The sequence below is a fragment of the Triturus cristatus genome, chromosome 1_1 (assembly GCF_964204655.1).
Source record: "Triturus cristatus chromosome 1_1, aTriCri1.1, whole genome shotgun sequence".
NCBI classification, from domain to species: domain Eukaryota; kingdom Metazoa; phylum Chordata; class Amphibia; order Caudata; family Salamandridae; genus Triturus; species Triturus cristatus.
Window position 1 is genome coordinate 134125977 of NC_140579.1, and position 27738 is coordinate 134153714.

The window sequence follows — 27738 nt, forward strand, 5'->3', positions numbered from 1 at the left end:
AGATCGCATGGTTGAGTTGACTGGGATCTGGATACCTTATCTCTCCATGGTTCTGAGTGAGAAGCTTGGGGGAGAGGTATAGTTTTTGATGAGAAACTACTGATAGTTCCAACAGGGTTGTGACCCAGGGTTGTCGCACCCATGTGGGAGCAACTGGGATCCTTGTGAGGGAATGTTGCTTGAGCTTCCGAACCAGTACCGACACCGCCCTTCTTGCCGTGATTGAAGAAGCAAGATCCATCTTGGATACCAGAGGCTCAGTGGCAGTGATCCTCCTGGACCTAAGTGCGGCCTTCGACACGGTGGACCATACCATCCTTGTCCACCGTCTCTCCAGGGCAGGAGTCACTGGCTCCGCTCTGGACTGGCTTAAATCCTTTTTGGAACATAGAACCTACGAGGTGGCCGACGGACTTGTACACTCTAGAGCTCTTCCCCTCCAGTGTGGGGTTCCCCAGGGCTCCTCCCTGAGCCCCACACTTTTCAACGTGTACATGTCCCCCCTTGAAGATATCGTGTCACCTTTTGGAATAAAGGTAGTCATGTACGCCGACGACACACAACTAGTCGTCTCCCTAAATCAGTCAGCCCACTGCATGGAGAACTTGGCTTCCTGCCTTCAGAGCATATCCAAATGGATGCGAGACTCTCGCCTCAAACTTAACGGAGATAAATCCGAGATCCTACTACTGGGTGATCCTCGCAAACTTCCCATCTCTCTCTCATGGCCGCCCTGTATGGGATCTCCCCCCACCCCAAAAAATGAAATCAAGAGCCTGGGCATTTGGTTGGACCAAGAGCTTAACTTCAAAGCTCAAGCAAGGAATACTGCCGGCACCTGTTTCGGCCTTATGCAGACTGCGAGGAAGATTTTTCCTCTAATCCCCCCTCAGTCCAGAAAGCTCCTAATCCAAGGCCTGATCATCTCAAGACTGGATTATGGAAATGCCCTATATCTAGGTGCCCCAACCTCAGTCATCAATAAATTGCAGCGTATCCAGAATGCAGCCGCCAGGCTCCTCACCGGGACAAAATCCAGATGCTCGGCGAAACCTGCTCTGAAGTCACTTCACTGGCTCCCAATCCAGGAACGCATTGCTTTCAAAACCCTATGTATTACGCATAAAATATTCCACGGCAAAGGCCCACCCATACTGAGATCACTCATCAAACCCTATCAATCCATTAGGCAGCTAAGGTCAAACACCCTGTCCCTGGCCAGCATCCCCAGAATAAGAAGAGTACGCTCAGGAGGCCGTCTCTTCTCATTTAATGCCCCTAAGCTATGGAACGCCCTTCCCATCACCATCCGAACGGAAACAGACCGGCTGTCCTTCCGTAAGCGCTTGAAAACTTGGTTATTCCCGTAAATGTTTTCCTTCTCCGTCTGGTCATTCTGCCCACTCCCCTTTCATCCCCCCTCCTGGATCTGGCAGGCGAGTATCAGCGCTGGGACGCCCTTGGGTAGCTACGCGCTTTATAAATCCAAAAATAAAATAAATAAATAATGGGATTAGCGGGAGAGGTGGAAAAGCTTAAGCAAATATCTCTGATCCATAGCGCATTTCCTTTGGACAATGGGTGTGGATACCTTGACGCAAAGTTTGGGCATTTTGCGTTGAGGTGTGTGGCAAACAGATCTATGTCTGGGTAGCCCCACATTGGAAAAAATGAGAGAACTTGAGGGTGTAGTTCCCATTCATAGATCTGAGCAGATCTGCAATTTGATGTTTACTCCTGGGAGATGTTCTGCAAGGAGGTATATTTTTTGCGGAATGACCCACCTCCATATGCTTATAGCTAGGTGTGAAAGCTGTAGAGTGTGCCCCCCCCCTGTTTTTGTATGTAGTACATTGCTGTCATGTTGTCTGTACGAATTAGGACAGGGTTGCCTACTAGATGTATCTGAAAAGCTTTCAATGCTAGAAAAATTGCTAGTAGCTCCAGATGGTTTATGTGGAGTTGTTTTTGTTGTATGGTCCACATGCCCTGAATGGTTTGTTTTTGAAGATGAGCTCCCCAACCAGTGAGGGATGCGTCTGCTGTGAGCACTATCTGTGGAACCGGGTCGATGAATGGCCGCCCCTTGGAAAGTGAAGTGACCTGGTTCCATAGGTTGATGTGACACAGCAGACGTAGCCAGGATAGATCTTTAGTACATTTATTAAGTTGGTAAAGTCCATAGAATAGCCCCACAAGGAGCAGCCTGCTAGCTGCTCAGCCCATCCTCTCAACTGTCTCACCCCACACCAACCTCCAACATTCCAGTCACGTCAACATTCCACATGGAACTCTCACACTGGCTGAGCAGCTAGTTAGAAGATACAGGAGAACAGTATTAACCTTACATGAAGATACTACAATATCTCCATTCTTTACAATTGAAAATACCACAAACAATACTAAAAGTTCAAAGCAACTATACACAAAATATAAACAAGAGATAAATAGTCCAAAACCCAAGGGTAAGATGAATAAACTATACCACGAAAGGGAACCAAACTATAAAACGAAAGAAAAAGGATAAGAAAAGGATGACAAAATAAGAATGAACTATCACCATCCCCCTCTTATAATAAGACACCAAAGAGAACATTAAACTCGCACACTATCACCAACCTCCTCTTTTAATAAGACACGAAAAGAACATTAAACTCCCAAACAGAAATTGAGTAGACACCACAAAAGATACTTATATAAAAACGCAGAGAATCACAATAGAAAACAACTACAATTACTCTAGAAATTGAAGAAATATACAGGAAGAATGACTCCCAGAACAAATATACAATGGGTGGACCTCACCCATCACTAAAACGTAGGTGGGACTAACACCCCCTAAACTCTGAGTATATGGGTCTAACACCCAGATGTACAAAAAACAGAAATGGGACTAAGACCCAGCCCAAACATGACCAAGGCGGGACTCACACCCCCTTTAAGTTTAGTAAAAAGGACAAATACCCATTACTAAAAACATAGGTAGGACTCTCACCCCCTAAAACCAAGTAAACGGGACAAACACCCATTGCAATGACCTAGGTGGGACTAACACCCCCTAAACACAAAAAATATGGGAGTAACACCCATTAAGAATGACCTAGGTGGGACTGACACCCCCTAAACACGAAGTATATGGGACTAACACCCATTAACCATAAGCTAGGTGGGACTAACAACCCCTAAACACTAAATTCATGGGACAAACTCCCATTAACCAATTTAATAGGTGGGACTAACACCCCCTATAGCCCGACAAGTGAGTCACAGCATGACTAACAGACAGAATAGTAGACAACGTGCAGCATAGAGTGAATGATACACACCACACGACCAACACAAAAAAGAATGTGGTACTAAATCAGAACACCAACATAAGTATGCAAAAACATTCTCACTAGTAGTTCAATAATAAACTGTGACCCGCCGGTGAGCGATATCTCACCCGAGTAGTGTGACACTGAGTACACTCACATATCTTTAAATAATAAAACCATAACATGCTAAATAACCATAGTCATAGGTGTGCCTGTCACCGTGAAAATAGACAGGCGTGCAACAGTTCTTGGTGACAATCCAGATGAAAGAACTCCGAACCGAGACACTGTCAGTTGACAAATATAAGCGCTTGAAAGTAACCAGAGACTTGGCAGCATAACAAAAACACTTTGCAGCGGATCCAAAATGCTGTGCAGCAGACATCATGCCCACCAAGTAAGAAAACGAGCCAGGACACTAAAATAACAAAAGAAACTCACCACATGACTCCCTGAAGTGTTCATCCCCAACCAACTCAAAACACATTAAATACGAAGAAACCTGGAAGTCTACTCCGCTACAGATGACGGTTGGGCTCAGGACGATCCTCACATTTCGACTCTGGTACTGGTTTCAAAAACTTTATTTTTCTCGAACAACGTGGTTGGCAAATGGCAATGAGCATGGTATGGCTTGTGAAGCAACGCAATGCTGTAAAGTAGGTGCAAACCGCAAGATGGCGGCACAACGGCCCGCTCCTGCTTCAAAACGTCATAGTCCGCATTGAAAACACGCAAAGACCAAAAGAGTTTCCAGAGCTGTTTCACGCGACATCACGGACAGGTAAGGTGCGCGTGCACTATTTTAAATTTGATCCACAGCTCAACTGCCATATTTATAAGCCTCGAAGAGGGAATAATAACCATGGATTTCAATAAAGTAAAAACTTTACTAGGCTTGCAATGACGTTCTCCTCTTTGGCAGCAGACATGGAGACTTGTAAAATAACCATTTAAACCAGGCGCAAACGGTTAACAGATGTCGCATAAGCAAATCCACAGAAAAGAACATCTCCACGTTCACAGAGACCCCAGTGCTCACAAGGGGTATCGCTTTCCTCATAACGCAGTACGCTGTTGCCAATGCCCAAGAACATAACATTGGCTCATGTATTGATCACTCAGATGTAGCGCTAGTACAGAGAAGCGCTAAAAAAAATATGTCACACATGCAAACCCAAAACAAGGGTAGACTTGAACTGACTAAAGTGATGAATGATGAACTTGAAGAAGTCTTATGTAAGACAGAAACAGCACACTTCGCACTAGAGACACAAACACTGGCAACCACAGATTACCTGGTTTCTTGTTGTACCAAAAAACATCGGTTGTAACACAGTAGACGTTTTTGTGGCATTGCAGAGATTTGTTGTGGCATAGATTCTTCTTCAAGATGGATGAACTGTACCACACAGGGATCTGGGGTTAGTAGCACTCCTCCCCAGAAACACCTCTTCCGGTGACAGTTCCCCAAACACTCACTTCACGATCCTCAAGTGGCCCTCCACAGTCCAACACAAAGAGATTGCAGGTACCACTGCTACACGACTGTCACAGGGGGCCAGCAGCCTTCAAAAGACACCAAACTTGGTCACGGAGACATCCAGATAAAGGCTCTGGGACACAACACCTTGAGGTAGACACAGGACTGAGGCAAACTTCTGTGCTGCACTAGAGAACATCTTGTAGCTCCACTCCTCACTCGAACTGGCACACGGAGGTTTGGGCGACCGGTGTTGTGGTTACTGGTGGGGCTCACGGTGCCAGAAAGTTCCGCCAAATGAGGAGTTTCTTTTCTTTAAGTCAAATTTCTTCAAGTCACACCAGTTTAGTTACACACCAGTCTGCTCAGGTTACACGCACGGTTTCTTTAGTCCAACTCGTCGCCAATTGAAGTGACCTGGTTCCATAAGTTGATGTGACACAGCAGACGTAGCCAGGATAGATCTTAAGCGTATTTATTAAGTTAGTAAAGTCCATAGAATAGCCCCACCAGGAGCAGCCTGCTAGCTGCTCAGCCCATCCTCTCAACTGTCTCACACCACACCAACCTCCAACATTCCAGTCACGTCAACATTCCACATGGAACTCTCACACTGGCTGAGCAGCTAGTTAGAAGATACAGGAGAACAGTATTAACCTTACATGAAGATACTACAGAAAGGTTTTGTGTATTCCACCACTGCAGAGAGCAATGAGTGCGGCCGTCCACCAGATCAGTTAACTGACCTTGAGCCTGGTTCCACTGACGTGCTAAGCATTCCTGTAGGGGACGCATTTGGAGTCTTGCGTAAGGAACAATTAGAATGCAAGACGCCATCATTCCGATCAACTGCATAAACACTCGGGTTTGCATGATGTGTATTCTGACTGGGGTCGGGTACGCTAGAGCTTTGCAAGTGTCTACTGTGGCTCCTATTGTAAGCTTGCGTGTTGGAGAGTTGAAGATGAGACTTGGTGAGGTTGACAGTGAATCCCAAGTCGTGAAGCAGCTGAAGTAAGTAAGGGAAGACGTGAATGTGTTGTCTTCTTAAATGAGCTGCGACTACTGCTAGACACTTCGTGAAGACTCTTGGTGCTGTAGTTACCCCGAATGGGAGGACTTTGAATTGATAATGTTGTCTGTCCGCCACGAACCTGAGATATTTCCTGTGAGCTGGGTGAACGGGAATATGGAAGTAGGTGTCCTTTAAATCTAGAGTGGAAAGAAAGTCGCCTTGCTGAAGCAATGGGAGCACCCGTTGAAGGGTGACCATGTGGAAGTGGTCTGATTGAATGTAAAGGTTTAGTTGTCTGAGGTACAGTATGGGCCTCAGGGAGCCGTCTTTTTGGAATCAAAAAGTATAGGGAGTACACTCCCGTTTCTTGATGAGGTAATGGGACTGGTTCTATTGCATGTTTGTCTAATAGAGAGAGGACCTCTTGTTTTAAGAGTGTGAGATATTCTGGTGACATTGTACGCTCTCACGGACGGATTTTCGGTGGAGTGCTGGTAAGTTCCAGGCAATAACCATGTTGGATAATTTGCATTTCCCACTTGTCTGAGGAGATTGAATGCCAGAAAGGTAGGAACTGTGAGAGACGTCCCCAGACAGGAGTGGAATGATCAGGGGTAGTGGAGGGAAGTCACTGTTTATTGGCAGGGGAAGTGTGGGTGGAGTTACCTCGGTTTCTTCCCTTGTTATTATTTCCTCCGTAACCTCCTCGAAAATAGCCTCTGGAAGAGTTAGATTGGTTGCTCCCTTTGTAAGAGGAGGGATTTTCTGATGACAATTTTTTTGATCCACCCCTGTAAAAGGAGCGACAAAAGGAGCCCCTGCTAGAAGATAATTGTAGAGCTCCTATGGATTTTGCAGTTTTGGTGTCTTTCTTCATTTTTTCTAATGAAGTATCTACTGTTGGCCTGAAAAGATGCTCTTTATCAAAGGGCTGATTAAGTATGGAGGATTGTACCTCCTACTTAAATCCAGAGATTCAAAGCCAAGTTTGTCTCCGCAACTGTATGCTAGTATTGATAGCACAAAAAGCTGTGTCCGCTGCATCTAGGGCGCATTTTATGGAAGTGTTGGTGATGAGCTTCCCTTCCTGAATGAAGTCGTTAGCTTTCGTTTTATACTCCTCTGGCAAATGTTGCATGAGTTTTGCCAACTCATCATAGTGGGCCCTGTTGTCGCGTGCTATCAGAGCCTGAGCATTGGCAATACGCCAATAATTAGTGACCTGTGAGGCTACTCTCTTGCCAGAGGCATCAATAAGTTTAGACTCCTTATCAGGAGGAGGGGTGTCGCCTGTAGTTTGAGAGTTAGCTCTATTGCGGGCGTTAGATACAACAAGAGAGTCTAAAGGTAACTGACCTTTTATGTATACAGGTAGGACTGGGCTTGTATTTTTTATCCACCCTAGGTGTCAGTATACTGGGTCTTTGAATAACTCGTTGGTACGTTTTAACACGCCCTTCAGCATGAGTAAAGTGCTAGTACACCTTTGTGAGTGTGTGAATGTTTCTACAAGGAAATCCTCTTCTAAAGGGTCTTTATGTAGTTCCACCCCGTTATATTGAGCAGCCCTGTTAATAAGTTGTATAAAGCCAATGTTGTCATCAGGTGGGGAAGGTCTAGAGGGATACAGGTCAGGGTCATTAGGATGTTCTGGATGGAGTAGTTTCTTACCTGTAACTCCAGTTCTGTAGTAGGGGTATCTCTGTTATAGTCATAATCTATGAATAGTCCCGCCCATGTGCGGGGACCCCGGAGCAATCAAAATATCTCTTAAGCTGTCCTGCATTTGCAAACCTGCAAAGACACTTAAGAGACAGACAAAAATAATACAGCCTAAGAACAACATGGCTGCACTGGCCAGCACTTCCTCTGAAGTGAACACAAAAGCCAAAATAAAGTTTAAATGTCATTTTTATTCACATCTGACATGTTCCTTTATTGTATCACACTCCCTTCACCAAAATCCCTTTAAACAATAGAGAGGAAGGGGTGGACAGACAAGCCCTATAGGCTGTCATTATGTGTCTGCTAAAGGGATACCGTGCCTTTAAGAAACTCTCCAGAGACCCCCGGTATCCCAGGATGCACAGCCAAAGCAAGTTACTTTCAGTTCTTTTTGAAGGTGTATAACAACAGGCCTCGTACTGCCAGAATTACTCCACCGGGGAGGAGGGAGGGTCGTTTATGACTATAACAGAGATACCCCTACTACAGAACTGGAGTTACAGGTAAGAAACTACTCCTTCTGTAGTAGGGGATCTCTGTGTATAGTCATAATCTATGAATAGAATGGCAAGCCCATCCCAACCAACAAACAGCGGTGGAGTAAGACCAAACACCAACAAATCATTGTGCAAACAAATTCCTCAGCGAAGCCTGTCCAACCTGCGCATCTGCCCTAGCATCAGAGTCCAGGCAGTAATGCTTTGTAAACGTATGGACCGACTTCCAGGTGGCAGCCTTACAAATGTCAGCAATTGGAACATTCCTAAGCAAAGCTGTAGTAGCTGCTTTGCCCCTAGTCGAATGCGCTGTAGGCTTACCACCTAATGTCTTATTAGCTTTCTGATAACAAAGCTGAATACAGGACACAATCCATCTGGAGATGGACTGTTTTGAGGTAGCTAGACCAGTTCGTACCGAACCATAATTTACAAATAGCTGATCCGACCTGCGGATGTCTTTTGTCTTATCTAGATAGAATTTCAACACCCTACGCACATCTAGTGAATGCAGAGACCTCTCCGCCGGAGAGGAAGGATGCTGAAAAAATGTAGGCAAAGTTATCATTTGATTTACATGGAAATCAGATATCACTTTAGGCAAAAATTTAGGATGAGTACGCATCACTACTTTAGACGCATGGAATACAGTATACGGCTCTTGACAACACAGAGCCTGAATCTCACTTACCCTCCTGGCCGATGTAATGGCCACAAGGAGGGCAGCCTTCCAGGACAAATGCTGCAAAGAAGCCTTATGAATAGGCTCAAAAGGCTCCCTCATCAATCTGGACAACACCACGTTCAATTGCCATGGTGGAGAAGGTCGTCTAACAGGGGGAAACACCTTACGCAAACCCTCCCAAAAATCTTTAATCACAGGGATTTGAAAAAATGAGGTTTGGGAAGGGCCCTTTCTATACGCAGTCAAAGCTGCGAGATGAACTTTAATAGACTGAAAATTAAGCCCAGATTGAGCCAACTGCAGCAAATAAGGCAAAATAACATCTTCTTTACAGGATGTAGGGTCAATGTCCTTCGCCTTGCACCACAAGCAGAACCTCTTCTACTTATAGGCGTAAGAAGTCCTTGTAGACGGTCTCTTCGACTCTTTCAAGATCTCCATACAGTCCTGAGGTAGGTTCAAGTGTCCATACTGCACTAGCTCAGGAACCATGCTGCCAAACTCAAGGACGAGAGATTGGGGTGAACCATCTGTCCTCCGAACTTCGTGAGAAGGTCCGGCCGACACGGCAGGCGCCGGTGTGGCAGAACAGACCGGTGAAGAAGGTCGGTGAACCACCATTGCCTCGGCCACTCCGGAGCAATAAGGATCATCCTGGCTCTGGATTGCGACAGCTTGATCAGCACCACCGGAATCAGGGGAATGGGTGGAAAGGCGTAGAGAAAGCTGTTGGACCAGCTGATCCATAGGGCATTCCCCAGTGTCCCTGGTTGATAGTACCTGGACGCGAAGTCGCGGCATTTGCTGTTTTCTGCCGTAGCGAACAGATCGATATCCGGAGTGCTCCACTCTGCGAAGACGTCTCTGAGCACGTCGTCGTTTAGCACCCACTCTTGATTTTCTTGAACGAGCCTGCTGAGCGCATCGGCTTGGGCATTCTGCACTCCAGGCAGATGGGTTGCCGTGATCGTCAGGTTCCTGGCCACCAGCCAATTCCAGATCGTCTGTGCCTCCCGAGACAGCGTGCGTGAACGGGAGCCCCCCTGCTTGTTGTAGTAGTATTGTCCGTCTGAACAAGCAGGGAGTTCGTCGTGAAGGAGGGATGGAACGCCTTCAGGGCCAAGTGTACTGCTCTGAGTTCCAAAAAGTTGATGTGGTAAGTCATCTCCGTCTGCGACCATACCCCCTGAATCTGAAGAGGGCCCGAATGCGCTCCCCAGCCCTGGAGAGACGCATCGGTCACTATGGTCGGGACCGGAATATCCTTGTGGAAAGGAGTCCCCTTGCAAACATTCTCTGAGGAGCACCACCATTTCAGAGATTGGAGAGCGTGTTGGGACAGATGAATCTTGTCCTCCCAACGCCCCCGCCTCTGGTCCCATTGATCCTCCAGACATTCCTGCAGAGGCCTCATATGCAGACGTGCATTGGGGGTGAGAAAGATGCAGGAAGCCATCGACCCCAGTAAGGAGGACACCGTCCTCACTGTAGGAGAGTGGGCTGAGAGGAGGTGCAGGGCCTTCCCACGGATCGATAAGCGTCTCTCCTCCGAAGGACACACGCTTGCGTTCAAGGTATTGACTGAGGCCCCCAAGTACTGGAGACACTGCACAGGAATCGGTACTGACTTTGACATGTTGATGTGCAGCCCCAGGCGATGAAGCAAGGCAGCTGTCCTGTTGAAGTGACACTGTGCTTCCCGGAACGTGGAAGCCTTGATCAGCCAATCGTCCAGGTATGGATACACAAACACTTTGGTCTTCCGCAAGTGTGCTGCCACCACTGCCATGCACTTGGAGAACGTCCGTGGGGCAGACTTCAGACCAAATGGGAGTACTGTATACTGGTAATGGTTGTTGCCTACCAGAAACCTCAGGAACTTGCGATGCTTTGGTGCGATCGGCACATGAAAGTAAGCGTCCTGCAGATCTATGGCGCACAGCCAATCTCCTCGATGCAACTGAGGGTAAATCTGATGCAGGGACAACATACGGAACTTTTCTCTGCGGATCCACTTGTTTGCTTGACGCAGATCTAGAATAGGCCTGAACTCGTTTCTGTCCTTTTTTCTGACGAGAAAGAACCTGGAGTAAAGGCCTGTTCCTCTTTGCCTCAAAGGAACAGCTTCTATCGCCTTCTTCTTAACAGGACGTCCGCCTCCCCCTGGAGCTCCCGTACCATGAAGGGAGAGCGCACTGGTGGAATCTGAGGAGGCAGGCTGGTGAAACGAAGACTGTATCCATTGCAAACAATATTCAGCACCCACTTGTCCTGAGTTATTGTCCTCCACTCTGCCAGGTAGAACTGAATACTTACCCCCACCGGAACGGGTAACGGACGAGGGGGAAGTGACCTTTCAGGGCTTCGACCCGGCCGGGCCCTTGTTCACCGACGAGAATTGATGCTGGCCTCTGCCCCTCTGGCGCTTCTGAAAGGACTGCCTCGGGAACTGCTGTTGTTGCTGGTGCTGCTGTTGGTGGCCAGACTGGCGCCCTTGACCGCGTTGCTTAGAGTAACGCCTGCCATAGGAACGGAATGACTTCTTCTGCTCCTTGGGTCTTTCCAACCCCACAGCCTTCAGGGTTTCTGCTTCGGCCTTCATGCGCGCCATCTCGTCGTCCGCATGAGACCCGAACAGCGTCGAGCCAGAGAAAGGCAAGTTCGCGATCTTCTGCTGCGCTTCAGGCTTGAGAGAGGTAAGCCTCAGCCAGGAATGTCTCCGCATGTGCACTCCATGACAGTACCCATGGGCCGCCAGCAACGAGACTTCCCCCGCCGCACTGATGATCTGGTGGAGACCATCATGCCTTCGTTCAGCACCTCCTGGAAGTCCTCTCTTTTGTCCCTAGGCAGAGAGGCAGCAAACTGTTGCAGAGAGTCCCAAAGCGATCGGTCATAGCGACCCAGCAGGGCAGAGGCGCTAGCGGCCTTCATAGTCGTGGCCGATGTAGAGCACATTCTCCTCCCCAAGGAGTCCATCTTGCGGCTCTCCTTATCCGGAGGAGCCGTGGAAGAGGGCGTCGTGGAGTGTTGTTTACGAGCCGCCACCACAATGACAGAGTCCGGGGGAGGGTCCACCCTGAGGAAGGCCAGGTCCGAATCAGGGGCCCTGTACTTCTTCTGCAACCGTGAGGGAGCAGACTTCACCACCGCAGGAGTCAAGAAAACCTCCATGGCTGGTTCCTCCAAACCCGGAACCAAAGGAAGGAGGGGGCGTGAGAGGTGAGCCTTGTGCAATGTCTCAAAGATCACCGAAGTAGTGGGAACCGGGACTGCTACGGAGATCCCCAATTTCGCCGCCCCCCTCATCAGCACATCCTGGAACGTGGCAATATCATCCACCGGCGAGATTCGGGTAGGCAGAGTCTCCGACAGTGAGGGGGAGAGCCGTCCATTGCCAGAAGAGTCCGTATACCACGTGCCTCTCGAACGAGATCTATACCTCCGTCGCCCATGCCTCGTGTGAGTGGACGACCTGCGTCTACTCCGTGACCTCCGGCGAGATCGAGAACGCGACCTCTGTCTGCGAGGAGCCTTAGGAGCCGCCGGTAGCCGAGGAGATGGTGGAAGCTGCAGCACTGGCGGTGGTGGAGGTGGAGTAGGCCGCTTAGGAGGAGGCGGAGGAGGAGGAGGAGGCGGAGGAGGCGTTGGAGGCTCTTGAGGCAGCGGCTGGGGGAGAGGCTGCGGAGCCCCATCACTCCTTGCAGGGGAACCAGGACCAGCACTGTCCGGACTCCCGTCCACCCTTCTCTTCTTGGCGGGCCTATCCCGTGTTGAAGTAAACGAGGGGGAGCGCCGTCGCCTCCTAGATCCACGACTGGAGATTGTAATCACCGAAGACGTGTTCCCCGATGTCACGGACGTCGAACTGATCGTCGATCTCGACCGTCGTCTCCTCGCCGTCCGGCGTCCCCTCGACGTCGACGGTGAACGACGTCTCCTCGACGTCGATATCCTTCGCCTCGACATCGATCTCCTTTGCCTCGACGGCGATCTCCTTCGCCTCGACGGCGATCTGTACCTCGACGGCGATCTGTGCCTCGACGGCGATCTGTGCCTCGAAGGCGATCTGTGCCTCGACGGCGATCCCCTCCGTCTCGACGGCAGTCGCCGGTGCCTCGGCGTCGATGTCGTCGGCGTCGATCCACCGCGGGGCTCGGTACGGCGTCGATGGGGTGTCGACGACGACCGTGGAATCCTCGACGGCGACCTAGTCCTAGGTCTCGCCGGCCCCTCTCTCGACGTCGAACGTCGAGAACGCCGCGATCCCGAGCCCGGGATCGACGGCGAACACACCGGTGCTTTACCTCTCGTCGTCGACGTCGTCGCCTTCGACGTCGAACGCGATCAACCAGCCGGTAGGCGCCGTTTCTGCTGCCGTTTCTGCCCGGAGGTCCCTCCAGTGGCTGAAGCATGGGCAGAAGAAGGGGAATGGGATCCTCCATGCCCCGAAGTCCCACCGGTCCTCTGCTTCTCCTGTCCCTGGAGGCAAATCTTCTCCCTGTCCCTCAGGGTCCTCTTGGAGAAGGTCTTGCAGATGCCACACGCAGCAGGGAGATGTGAGGAAGACAAGCAGAGGATACAGACATCATGTGGGTCCGTCTTGGCCTTCTTCCTCCCACACTCAGGGCATTTATCAAATAAAGCCATGCTAAGAGTGAGCAAACTGCACCAAAACTCAGGATGCAGTACAGAAAGGCTCTAGACGTCGAATGAACACACTATATATCCAAAAATCTAAGATTTAGTCCAAATAACCACCCAAAAGGGTAGAGCTCAAGCTCCAGGGTCCTGCTAGCAGGAGCCGGAAAAAAGAACTGAAAGTAACTTGCTTTGGCTGTGCATCCTGGGATACCGGGGGTCTCTGGAGAGTTTCTTAAAGGCACGGTATCCCTTTAGCAGACACATAATGACAGCCTATAGGGCTTGTCTGTCCACCCCTTCCTCTCTATTGTTTAAAGGGATTTTGGTGAAGGGAGTGTGATACAATAAAGGAACATGTCAGATGTGAATAAAAATGACATTTAAACTTTATTTTGGCTTTTGTGTTCACTTCAGAGGAAGTGCTGGCCAGTGTAGCCATGTTGTTCATAAGCTGTATTATTTTTGTCTGTCTCTTAAGTGTCTTTGCAGGTTTGCAAATGCAGGACAGCTTAAGAGATATTTTGATTGCTCCGGGGTCCCCGCACATGGGCGGGACTATTCATAGATTATGACTATACACAGAGATCCCCTACTACAGAACCTTATCATAATCATCCCAGGGATCAGTGTCATGTGGTATGTCCCGATCTTGTGGGGTATGATGATCGTCATCCCAATCCCCAAAATCAACATCCGAGAGTCAGGTGACATTGGAGGTTGTGAATTTGATGGTGTAATGTGTACATTGGGAATAAGCTGAGGAGAGGGAGCTATGTAAGGGGGAGAAGGGTTAGTACCCATATCTCTTTCTTTCTTCAGAGGTATGAGGGCATCTCCTGAGGGGTCTAACTCTAGTTTTTTAGGAAGAGTAGCCAAAAGGTGTCCAGTTTTTGGATCAATACTAAGTCATTTTTGTTTGGATCCAGGGCTGTATCTTCGGATGGAAGTTCCTTGGAAGCAGTATCTGTTCCTTTCGGAGTGGATTTCGGCATCGAAGATTTGGGTTCAGTGTCTTTGGGTGCCGAGTGTTTGGAATCCGAATGTTTAGTTTTAGCCTGTTTAGGCTGTGAAGTCTCCTACGCCGACGACACCCAGCTGATCCTCTCCCTGACCAACGACCCCGCCACCGCCAAAGCCAACCTCCATGAAGGGATGAAAGACGTAGCCGAGTGGATGATGACCAGCCGCCTGAAACTGAACTCAGACAAGACGGAAGTCCTCATCCTGGGCTCCTCGCCCTCCGCCTGGGACGACTCCTGGTGGCCCCCCGCCCTGGGCACCGCACCCAAACCGACAGACCACGCACGAAACCTGGGCTTCATCCTGGACTCCTCCCTCTCCATGACCAGAGAAGTCAACGCCGTCTCCTCGTCCTGTTTCAACATCCTGCGCATGCTACGGAAGATCTTCCGGTGGATCCCCACCGAGACCAGGAAGACGGTCACCCAGGCCCTTGTCACCAGCCGACTGGACTACGGCAACGCCCTCTACGCCGGAACCACCGCCAAGCTCCAGAAGAGACTCCAGCGGATACAGAACGCCTCAGCCAGACTCATCCTCGACATCCCCCAAAGCAGCCACATCTCCGGACATCTGAGAGACCTGCACTGGCTCCCCGTCAACAAGAGAATCACCTTCCGCCTCCTCACCCACGCACACAAAGCCCTACACGACCAAGGCCCGAGCTACCTCAACAACCGCCTCAACTTTTACGCTCCCAAACGCCATCTCCGATCAGCCAGCCACGCCCTCGCCGCCGTCCCCCGCATCCGAAGAGCGACAACAGGAGGAAGGTCCTTCTCCTACCTGGCCGCCAAGTCCTGGAACTCCCGACCGACCGACCTGCGCCTGACCCAAGACCACCTTTCCTTCAGGAAGAAGCTCAAGACCTGGCTGTTCGAGCAGTAGCGGCACCCACCCCCCTCCCCAACGCCTTGAGACCCTCCGGGTGAGTAGTGCGCTTTATAAATGGCTTGATTGATTGATTGATTCAGAGTGGCATGTTTCGGCTCCGAACCTTTCAGTGAGGAGGGTGTTGGCTCCGAGCTTTTAGGTGTGGAGCTTTTTGGCTCCGAGGCTTTAGGCTTGGACGATTTTGGTTCCGAGTATTTTGTTTTGGAGGGTTTCGGCTCCAAGGTTTTCGGTGTCGAAGGTGTCTTTGGTGCCGACGGCGTGGGAAGTGGCACATGCTTCTCGTTTCAGTGCCGAAGGTGTTGGTTCAGCACCGGAATGAGGCCGGCTCAAGCCCGAGCCGGAAGGCTTATATATATGTTTCATAGCCGGGCGGGGCATCTGAAACTTTTTCTCGGTGTCAACCGGAGCCAGAGGGCAAGGGTGATACCGGAGCCTTATCTTTTGTCTGAGTGGGCGCATGGGGATCTGTACTCAAGGTACGTTGACCCGGAGTGACGTTCAGGTCTTCCTCCATGTCGGAGTCAGCTTCGGACACGGAAACCAGTTCTCCTTCTTCTTCGGCGTCTGTGGCAGGACGTTGGTATTCTAGGTCGTCCCCAAAGATGTCTGGTACAGAGCCGCTGCTGCGTTCCACCTCGTGGCGTCCAGCCTGACGATCACGGATGGTCTTCTTTGATCGGAATGATCGACACGCTTCGCAGGACTTTTCTTCATGATCCGGGGATAAGCACAGGTTGCAGACATGCATGTTGGTGCACAAATCTTACCTCTGCTGTCCTGTCCGTGCACAGCTCCTACCTCTGCTGCCCTGTCCGTGCACAGCTCTTCCCTCTGCTGTCCTGTCCGTGCACAGCTCCTGCCTCTGCTGCAATGTCCATGCACTGCTCCTGCCTCGGCTGCCCTGTGCATGCAGAGCTGCTGCCTCTGCTGCCCTGTCCGTGCACATCTCCTGCCTCTGCTGCCCTGTCCGTGCACAGCTCCTGACTCTGCTACCCTGTCCGTGCACAGCTCCAGCTGCCCCGTGCATGCACAGCTCCTGCCTCTGCCGTCCTGTCCATGCACAGCTCCTGCCTCGGCTGCCCTGTCCATGCACAGCTCCTGCCTCGGCTGACCTGTCCATTCACAGCTCCTGCCTGTCCTGTCCATTTACAGTTCTCATCTCTGCTGCCCTGTCCATGCACAGCTCTCACCTGTCCTCAGTAGACTCTCCTCTCCAATCTGCAGATAGTTCTTCAGATTCTCTATGCACGCTTTCTGTTCATGGGTGTTTGATGCCGGGTCTGTGACTGTCGTGAGGTTCTGTCCATCGAAAGCAAATCGCTGAAACCAGCTGCCTGAGCCGTTCTCGTGGAGCTCACAGCCCCGTATCACCTGAAGCACATGGAGACCTGAGAAGAGGGAAATGGCAAAATAAAAGTAAACAAGCATTGGAAAAGCATAAGGTTTCGCCTATGCGTTTAATAATAAGCTGTTTTTGTTGTAAGTTGTAGCTTGGTGAGCAGTTGTAATGTAATATATATTTTATTGTTTGGTTAATTAAAACCTTTTCAATTGCCATATAAAAAGAGTTGTAGCAGGAGAGTTCATATTCTAAAACCATTTTTTTTTTTTTTTTAACTCATTGAGTGGTCATGACAGCTCCCGGCCGTCATGAGTCACATAAGGCGTGTGCTCATGACGGCCGGGAACCGTCCGAACGTTGCCGCTCCGCCCACGCGGTATTAATTCCCCGCCTGTCCGAGAGAATTAATTAGTGGGCGGAGTTTGGACGGTTCCAGCCGTCATGAGCACACGCCCACCATGATTTATGACGGCCGGGGGCCGTCCTGAGTACGGGAGGGCCACGCCCAACCCCGCCCCCTCTCGCACCGCGGCGGAATTTGCCCCACGGCGAAGGGGTTAAATAAAACATAAAAACTTTCATGAGTTGTATTAACATGCGTAGAGCAGTTGTGAGTAATTGTTTGCACAGACCATAAGTTAAAAATCAATTCTCAGAGGGAGAGAGAGTGTTCCGTCATCGGTAGGTTTGTAAAAGCAACAATGAAAATGTACTGTTCGCTTTTCTGCATAAGCAGGTATCGTCCGGATGTTGAGTGCCCAGAAAATGTCATTTTCGCTTTATTGTAACGCTTTAAGGGGCTATGGGATGCAGATATAAGGCAATTCGGTCGCTTGACGAAAGAGCTTTTGCCCCTGCCGCTTCCATGAATTGAACAAAGCGACACGCTAGCTGTGCATCTCCACTTCTGAAACATGCCTTCACAGCTTGTCTGCAGAATCTTATCCTCTTACTTACAAAGAGGAGTTTCAGTAACTGTCGCCGTTCGGCCTGTAGATCTCTGTAGATGCATAATAGGTGTAATACACTTTCATTGGCATCCTCACATAGGCGGCATATTGACTGACCCGGGGGTCATTTCCACCGGGGAAGATGCGGTAAAGATGGTAAAATACCCAATCGAAAGTGAAAGTATTTTTCTTTCTTCTTCCTATTAAAACCAGCGCCTAAGTATGGTTGTGGAGAGGACTTGTCGTAGCTGTGGACAGCAAACCATCCGTGGGCTCTTTCTGTAAGTTTCGCCTTGTCTTCTACTAGTGATCGCCTTTTCACTGTCTTATTTACAATTTGTTTAAAACAGTGGTAGGACCCTGGGGCTGAGTTATTGAAACTCTGTTAAAGTGTTATGACGTGTTTTTTTTTGCGGAAAGCAAAATATTGTGCTGGGCACAATGTGTGTGAAATGGGCAACATTTTGGCAGGTGCAGCTACATTTATGCTATCATTATGCCAGAGGTATACACAACAATTCCAGTCAGAAATGGCCATAAATAGGCCACAGATGTCCACAGCATGTCACAAATTTGGAATAGGCAGGCTGCAAGCCCCAATGTTATTGGCCAGACCGCAATGCCTTTTGTAACCAGACAGCCGTGCTGAATGGCAAACTCGACCTAAAAAGTGATAGGTAAATGTTTGAATGAATCTCAGACTCCGGTAATTATTTTAGGCCTCATTCTAGTGCATTGCTTTTCATAAAAAAATTATAAGTAACACTTTACCACTACTGGAAATGGAAATCTGCACTGGTGGGCCTACATAGAAACAGTTCTGCTGAACTACCAGGCCACGTTCCTGCCAAAGTGTGACACCAACCACCCAATACCATTTTTGGCCTCGCTGGCACCCCATGACGAGCAGCTTGAGTTCTACGGCACAGTCAGCTAGAGGACCCATGGCTGGCAATGACAGTGATGCTCAAAACAAAACAAATAAAGACTGGGACATCTGAACTAGACTCAGCCACTGGAAATTAATTACTCTGGGCTGCATCTAGTCCACCGAGGCAGGAGCACTCCTCTAAGCTACTCTGACAACCAGTAGAGGCAGACAGCCAATAAATTTGCAGGGAGAACCGAACCAAGGGTTTGGCTCAAATCTTAGAGCCTATACACGAGCCGAACCCTGACAATGTTTGCTATGTAATCATGCAACAAACATCATGCGAAATAGTATAAGGTCACTTCAAAATTAAGAACTGTGTATTTCTATAACATTTGAAGCTTTGACATTAATAGGCCACATTATAACGCTGCACTGAGAAGTACTTACTAAAAGTAAAACTTTGTAAACAAACTATTAGTGCACAAAGAGTCAAGGCAGTTGTCATGTTAACCCAGTCAGAGGCGGCTCCTCCATTAGGGCGGAGGGGCGTCGTCCCACTGCTTTTTCGCAGTGCGAGATGCAGAAACATCAAATGGTAATACTACCATCTTATGTTTCTGCTTCTTGCAGTGCGAGAAAGCAGAAGTGCCTGGTTGGGGGCGTGCGAGTGGGAGGTCTTGCTCAAGGGCGGTGGGGGGGGCTGGGAGTTGGAGTAGCTTGCCCACTGTTGTGGGCTCTGACTGTTTGGAAGGCCCCCTGAGACCGACCAAACCAGTCATGAGCACGCAACCTTTTTCTCTTTGTAGGCTGGATGCAGCCTACTTAGAGAAAATGGTCTCCCTACAGGCGCCCGGCTGGGCGCTGTCCGCACCAATCACAATGCTGCCATTGCAGCGTTGTGATTGGCTTAGGGGAGGGAGGCTGCCTGTGGAAAACGCAGACCCGGCCAGGAGCAGCAGGAGCTGAGGCGGCGGCGCGTGACCTGAGGGAAGTTACGTTTTTTTCTATTTGAATTAACGTCACGGCGGTGTTGTTGTAGTTTATTGTTCATAAGGCCACCAACAAGTCTGCCTGTGTTTGGAATCCCAGACACACCTATGTAAACGGCTGCGCACATTTACATCAGCATACGCAAAGATTGTCCTCTATAGCTCAAAAAAATTGGCAATTTCTTAAATGATAAATAATTCAATCGTATTACTTTATTAACCTTCCTGTTGCCTCAAATGTCCTTGAAAATGCACCATTTGTCCACTCTTTTTTCAAACTTTTCTCGGGGGGAGAACCCCCCCCCGATCCCCCGTAAGTTGTTCAGGCTCGCTCACCGCAGTGCAACAGTAATTTTATGCTGCACCGAATTTCAAATGTCTCCGGCCGCCACTGCTAACCCTGTAGCCCCCCAGATTATTATAATCAGTAATACTGTAGTCTATTAAATCGAGCAAAGATTTTTGTGCACCTGGCATTCTGAACTCATATTTGAAAGTGCTTTCATAAACAATGAATAAGAAGTTTTGGTGACATAAAATATTTGCTGAAGATCACACAATATAAGCAGTGAAGCTGCGATTTGATACAGGTGTTTTGCTTTCACTTTATACAAATCAGCCAGGAAATGATTATCTTTGTCTTTCCTTATGTTAAGAATTTGTTTTTACCTCTGTGCATTGGTTTACATTGTGTGACCTCGACCCAAAGGCCAAACTGCAAGGCTTTACCTGAGTGTCAGTTGTTGTTACATTATAAAACAAGTGGTGCAAGACATAAGGTTATCCTCGGCAGGAGGTGCGTCCGTGCCAGTCTGCTTGGTAGGCCAGCATGATGTCATATGCAAATGTTTGAGTGAGTGTCGTGTGCGTGGCATTCCAAGGAGAAAACAAGCATTGGCTTTTGCATAGAATCACAGAACGTTGAGCGGACGCCATGACTCAAACCGGTTTCCTATGTTGCAATAAAATGCAATCATCAAAAGACCAGGGTTAAAGCATCAAGACACCAGAGTGAAAGCATCAAGAGACCATGATGAAAACATCAAGCGAATAGGATGAAAGCATCAAGAGAACAGAGACGCGGATGAAAGCATCAAGAGACGAGGATGAAAGCCTCAAGAGACGAGGAGGAAAGCATCAAGAGACAAGGAGGAAAGCATCAAGAGACAAGGAGGAAAGCATCAAGAGACCAGGATGGAAGCCTCAAGAGACCAGGATGGAAGCCTCAAGAGACGAGGATGGAAGCCTCAAGAGAAGAAGATGGAAGCATTAAGAGACGAGGAGGAAAGCATCAAGAGACGAGGAGGAAAGCATCAAGAGACGAGGAGGAAAGCATCAAGAGACGAGGAAGAAAGCATCAAGAGACGAGGAAGAAAGCATCAAGAGACCAGGATGAAAGCATCAAGAGAACAGAGATGAGGGTGAAAGCATCAAGAGAACAGAGACGAGGATGAAAGCATCAAGAGACGAGGAGGAAAGCATCAAGAGACTAGGAGGAAAGCATCAAGAGACGAGGAGGAAAGCATCAAGAGACGAGGTGGAAAGCATCAAGAGACGAGGAGGAAAGCATCAAGAGACTAGGAGGAAAGCATCAAGATACCAGGAGGAAAGTATCAAGAGAACAGAGACGAGGATGAAAGCATCAAGAGACGAGGATGGAAGCCTCAAGAGACGAGGATGGAAGCCTTAAGAGAAGAGGAGGAAAGCATCTAGAGACGAGGAGGAAAGCATCAAGAGACGAGGAAGAAAGCATCAAGAGACCAGGATGAAAGCATCAAGAGAACAGAGACGAGGATGAAAGCATCAAGAGACAAGGAGGAAAGCATCAAGAGACCAGAGACGAGGATGAAAGCATCAAGAGACGAGGATGAAAGCATCGAGAGACGAGGATGAAAGCATTAAGAGACCAGGATGAAAGCATCAAGAGACCAGGATGAAAGCATCAAGAGACCAGGATGAAAGCATCAAGAGACCAGGATGAAAGCATCAAGAGACCAGGATGAAAGTATCAAGAGACCAGAGACGAGGAGGAAAGCATCAAGAGACGAGGATGAAAGCATCAAGAGACGAGGATGAAAACATCAAGAGACAAGGAGGAAAGCATCAAGAGACGAGGAGGAAAGCATCAAGAGACGAGAGGAGGAAAGTATCAAGAGACCAGAGACGCGGATGAAAGCATCAAGAGACGCGGATGAAAGCATCAAGAGACGAGGATGAAAGCCTCAAGAGACGAGGATGAAAGCCTCAAGAGACGAGGAGGAAAGCCTCAAGAGACGAGGAGGAAAGCATCAAGAGACGAGGAGGAAAGTATCAAGAGACAAGGAGGAAAGCCTCAAGAGACGAGGATGGAAGCCTCAAGAGACGAGGATGGAAGCCTCAAGTGACGAGGATGGAAGCCTCAAGTGACGAGGATGGAAGCCTCAAGTGACGAGGATGGAAGCATCAAGAGACGAGGAGGAAAGCATCAAGAGACGAGGAGGAAAGCATCAAGTGATGAGGAAGAAAGCATCAAGAGATGAGGAAGAAAGCATCAAGAGATGAGGAAGAAAGCATCAAGAGAACAGGATGAAAGCATCAAGAGAACAGAGATGAGGGTGAAAGCATCAAGAGAACAGAGACGAGGATGAAAGCATCAAGAGACGAGGAGGAAAGCATCAAGAGACGAGGAGGAAAGCATCAAGAGACGAGGAGGAAAGCATCAAGAGACGAGGTGGAAAGCATCAAGAGACGAGGTGGAAAGCATCAAGATACCAGGAGGAAAGTATCAAGAGAACAGAGACGAGGATGAAAGCATCAAGAGACGAGGATGGAAGCCTCAAGAGACGAGGATGGAAGCCTTAAGAGAAGAGGAGGAAAGCATCTAGAGACGAGGAGGAAAGCATCAAGAGACGAGGAAGAAAGCATCAAGAGACCAGGATGAAAGCATCAAGAGAACAGAGACGAGGATGAAAGCATCAAGAGAACAGAGACGAGGATGAAAGCATCAAGAGACAAGGAGGAAAGCATCAAGAGACCAGAGACGAGGATGAAAGCATCAAGAGACGAGGATGAAAGCATCAAGAGACGAGGATGAAAGCATCAAGAGACCAGGATGAAAGTATCAAGAGACCAGAGACGAGGATGAAAGCATCAAGAGACGAGGATGAAAGCATCAAGAGACGAGGATGAAAGCATCAAGAGACAAGGAGGAAAGCATCAAGAGACGAGGAGGAAAGCATCAAGAGACGAGAGGAGGAAAGCATCAAGAGACCAGAATGAAAGCATCAAGAGACCAGAATGAAAGCATCAAGAGAACAGAGACAAGGATGAAAGCATCAAGAGACGAGGAGGAAATCATCAAGAGACAGGGAGGAAAGCATCAAGAGGCGAAGAGGAAAGCATCAAGAGACCAGGAGGAAAGCATCAAGAGACCAGGATGAAAGCATCAAGAGACCAGGATGAAAGCATCAAGAGACCAGGATGAAAGCATCAACAGAAGAGGATGGAAGCATCAAAAGAAGAGGATGGAAGCATCAAGAGAAGAAAGCATCAAGAGACCAGGATGAAAGCATCAAGAGAAGAGGATGAAAGCATCAAGGGAAGAGGATGGAAGCATCAAGAGAACAGGAGGGAAGCATCAAGAGAGCCCTAGTGGTTCCCAGGATGAACTATGGTAGTGCAATCCTATCTGGACTACCCAGGGCCAAACTGACTCCTCTAAGGGTCTCGCTCAACTCTGCGGTTAGACTCATCACTGGCTCAAAAAATAAAACCACTTCACCCCGGATCTAAAATCCCTCAACTGGCTCCCCTTTGAAGCAAAAATCCAGCAAAAAATTGCCTGCATGACCTATAGAGCCCTCCACCATCAAACACCTAGATATCTTGTTCAGAAGGTCGATCTCTCTGGCTGCTCCAGATCATCCAGAAACTCCAATACCTTACTTCTGAAAGCTCGACCTTTCTCCTGAAAGCTCAAAGATTCCACTAGAAGAAAACCTATAACCGTGCCTTCTCTTGGAGTGCACCAAGAGTCTTGAACACATTACCTCCTGAAGTCAGAATGAATCTCTCGATCATATTCTTCAAGAAAGAAGTCAAAGAACTCCGTATGAACACATTTCTCCCCTAGAGCCCAACAATCTAGTCGTCTCAGTCGCTCGCATGACTATTTATCACTGGCTATCTTAGTGCGCTCATCCTAGCAGGACCGACACCCCCCGTACTTCCCAGCATTGCCTGGTACTTGCAGTTGTCTGAACTATACTATGTTGATATTGACGGAACTCAGTTGTAGGAAATATGATACTACCTTGGTATTAGTGAAGGAACTTTGATATTCGGTTGTTACTAAATTTGTAGTGAATTTGATATTACTGTTTCTACTACTGTGTAAATGTAAAGTGCTCTAATACCCGCAAGGGTCATGTTCACACTATAAAACACGATTAAATAATATGACTCCCCTGCAGCCGTGCTCTGGTTGTGAGCACACCCTAGAGCCCTGGCAGGAGGAATCCTGCGCTGTCACATGCATATTACACCCCTGCAGCCATGCTCCGCAGCTCCACCACTTGTTGAGTTGTAAGCACGCCCTTCAAGGAGAAATTGTGCTCTCTTACAGGCATACCACACCCCTGTAGCTGTGCTCCGCAGCTCTACCAGTTGTTAGGTTGTGAGCACACCCTGGGGCTCTGGCAGGAGGAGTCCTTCTCGGTCACACGCATACCACACCCCTGCAGCCGTGCTCTGCAGCCCCACCAGTTGTTAGGTTGTGAGCACACCCTGGAACCCTGGCATTAGGAGTCCGGCTCTCACACATGGATACCACACCCCAGCAGCCGTGCTCTGCAGCTCCACCAGTTTTTAGGTTGCGAGCACACCCTGGAGCCCAGACTGGAGGAGTCCTTCTCTGTCACATACATAGCACACGCCTGCAACCGTGCTCTGCAGCTCCACCACTTGTTAGGTTATGAGCACACTCTGGAGCCCAGCAGGTGTCCTGCTCTCTCACAGTCATACTACACGCCTGCAGGCGTTTTTCCCCTGCTCCACTAGTTGTTATGCGGTGAGCAAGCTCTGGCAGTAGGAGCCCTGCTCAGTCACTTGCATACCACACTCCTGCAGACGTGCTCTGCAGCTCCACCACTTGTTAGGTTGTGAGCACACCCTGGAGCCCTGGCAGGAGGAGTACTGCTCTGTCACATGCATACTAAACCACTGCAGCCGTGCTCCACATCCTCACCAGTTGTTAGGGTGTGAGCACACCCTGGAGCTTTGGCAAGAGGAGTCCTGCTATGTCACATGCATACCACAGCCGTGCTCTGCACCTCCACCATTTGTTAGGGTGTGAACAGACCGGAGCCCTGCAAGGAGTCGTCCTGCACTCTCACATGCATACCACACTCTTGCAGCCATGCTCCGCACCTCAAGCAGTTGTTAGGTTGTGAGCCCACCCAGGAGCCCTCGCAGGAGGAGTCCCATTCTGTCACACGCATATCACACCCCTGTGGCTGCTCTCCGCAGCTCTACCAGTTGTTAGGTTGTGAGCACACCCTAAAGCCTTGGCAGGAGTCCTGCTCTCTCACAGGCATACCACACTCCTGCAGCCATGTTCCGTGGGTCCACTAGTTAACATAACTTGTATATTTGTAAAGCGCACTGTGAGAAGCTATGTTAGTATATGGTGTTCACCTCTGTAAGTGCAAAAACAACAATTGATGAACAGAATGCAGAACAATATCGTACATTCACCCCAGTACAAAGATCTGGGCCTAAATCCATCGTTTTTTTGCTCTCCATGCCATTCCAGTTTGAATTCAGCAATATGCAAATCAGTCTTGACCCTTTACCCAATGAAACAGTCCAGCCGGAACTGCCCGGCCAGGTTTTCCCTGGACTGGAAACAAGCATCCTAGGACCGGTTTCGGGGTTTCACCCCTCTTCAGGCAGGATAGCTTGATTCCAGTGGCATGGAGAGCACGGGACTCACGTCTGAGCATACCCGTCCCACTCGGGGGTGACAAACGCAAAAAGAACTATTGATGGACATAATGCAGAACAATATCATACATTCACCCCAGTACAGAGTTTCTGGGCCTAAATTCATCGTTTTTTTGCTCACCATGCCATTCCAGTTTGGACCCAGCCATATGCAAATCAGTCTTGACCCTGTGCCCAATGGGAACAGTCCAGCCCGAACTGCGAGGCCAGGTTCTCCCTGGACTGGAAACAAGCATCCTAGGACCGGTTTCGGGGTTTCACCCCTCTTCAGCCAGGATAGCTTGATTCCAGTGTCATGGAGAGCACGGGACTCACGTCTGAGCATACCCATCCCACTCGGGGTGACAAATGCAAAAAGAACTATTGATGGACAGAATGCAGAACAATGTCATACATTCACCCCAGTACAGAGATCTGGGCCTAAATCCATCGTTTTTTTGCTCACCATGCCATTCCAATTTAGACCCAGCCATATGCAAATCAGTCTTGACCCTTTGCCCAATGGGAACAGTCCAGCCTGAACTGCCAGGCCAGGTTCTCCCTGGACTGGAAACAAGCATCCTAGGACCGGTTTCGGGGTTTCACCCCTCTTCAGCCAGGATAGCTTGATTCCAGTGGCATGGAGAGCACGGGACTCACGTCTGAGCATACCCGTCCCATCATCCCCTTTGGTATCGCTTTGTTCGCCCTAAATTGGCTGGACGTGGGTCCCTTGCTCAATTTGCCACTGGATTCAAGATTGCCTGGCTGATGAGGGTTATGAACCCGAAACCGGTCCCAGGATGCTTGTTTCCTGTCCAGGGAAGACATCTCTTGGCATTTCGGACTGGACTGTTCCCATGAGGCACAGGGTCAGACTGATTTGCATATGGCCATGTCTGAACTGGGGTGGTGGAGTGAGCTAAAGAATGATGGATTAAACCCAGATCAGTTGACTGGGGGTGAGTGTTTGATTTGCTCAAACGCTCCGTCCATCATCCCCTTTGGTATCGCTTTGTTTTATGTTGCAGGCATGAGGTGCATCATCTACTTCCCAAAATACAATCTTAGATTTGTTGACACTCGTAACAGTCCTATGGTAGGGGGCAGTTGTTCAGCCCGTGTAAGGCTAATAGCTCACACAACTTTGCATTCTGATACCTGAAGTTTTAAATTACAATAAATGTAGTAGACCTCAGGCAGGAGACTTGAGTTACCAGTGTAGGAGAGTAGGATCTGCACTTATGTTGCCCCCACTTTTTTTCTGATGTATACACTGGTTTCTGGCTATAGTCTGGCTAGGTCCCTGCTAATCAGGGCCCCAGTCTCACTGATCTCTCTAAACAACTTGGCGTGCATATTAGATGCACTAGTGATTGGATACTGTGGTACCTTATGAGCCCCTAGTATATGGTACCTTAGGTCTAGGGTATTGGCACTTCACAGGCCTACCAGGGGCTGCAGCATGTCTTATGCCACCCCTGGGAAGCATTCACAATCTGACACCACAGGCCTGCTACTGCAGCCTGTGTGAGGTAGTGTTAGCACTCCTCACTGAGGTATAGGTTCCTATATCTCACCATACACACACATATAAACCTATCAGCCACCCCTATAGCAGGCCCTATCAATCCTAAAGGCAGGGTGCTTGGTTTACTGAGCAGGACCCCTCTGCAGCTGGCAGAGTCGATTCTCTGCTGCTGTTTGTGGATGCGGTTAAACCATATACTCTTAAGTGCATTATAACCTCGCGGTAAATGCTAACTTTGGGATGACTGCATCAAAACATGTCGTGTTTGGTGTCAAACAACTTGGAATCATACCCCCACACCAGTAATTGATGTGGGAGTATGATCCCACCCTTCTAGAGGGGATGACATGTACCCACTGTACTAAACGGTAGAAATCTAAAAGAGCCCTTGCATCACAAAATGGATGCCACCAGCACAGACACTGGGCTGCCCTCCTGCTGCTGACCGAAACTCGCAGTGGAGGGAGCCCAACAAAAGGTTTCCTGTCACAGGGAGGTGTTACCACCTCCCAGACAGGATTTAGTGTATTGGAGCTGGGTGGGTGCACTCCTAGAGTGCTTTGAAGTCCTGCACTGGGGGAGCAGTAGGCTCCTCTGTGCATATGCCAGCTCAAACCGGTTCAGGGGCTACCTGCCCCTGCTCTGGCGCGAATCTGGACAAAGGGAAGTGGGTGTAACCACCCACTACCCTGACCCTCCTAGAGAAGTGGTCATAGAGCTAGTCCCTCCCATATCTTTACTATAAGATACCAAGCATTGCCAATGCAATTCAGATAACCCTGGACGACTCTCTAAAAAGAAGAATCCTGGC

The 27738-nt window shown here is 49.1% G+C and overlaps 1 protein-coding gene across 1 annotated transcript in view; it reads right to left on the reverse strand.

Moving 5' to 3' along the window:
- Nucleotides 1-27738, reverse strand: part of LOC146869805 (major histocompatibility complex class I-related protein 1-like) — a 551777-nt gene that overhangs the window by 176690 nt on the left and 347349 nt on the right. The window contains exon 6 of the mRNA XM_085617524.1: nucleotides 16471-16668. Coding sequence (XP_085473650.1) covers nucleotides 16471-16668 — 198 coding nt within the window. The remainder of the gene's footprint in view (nucleotides 1-16470; nucleotides 16669-27738) is intronic.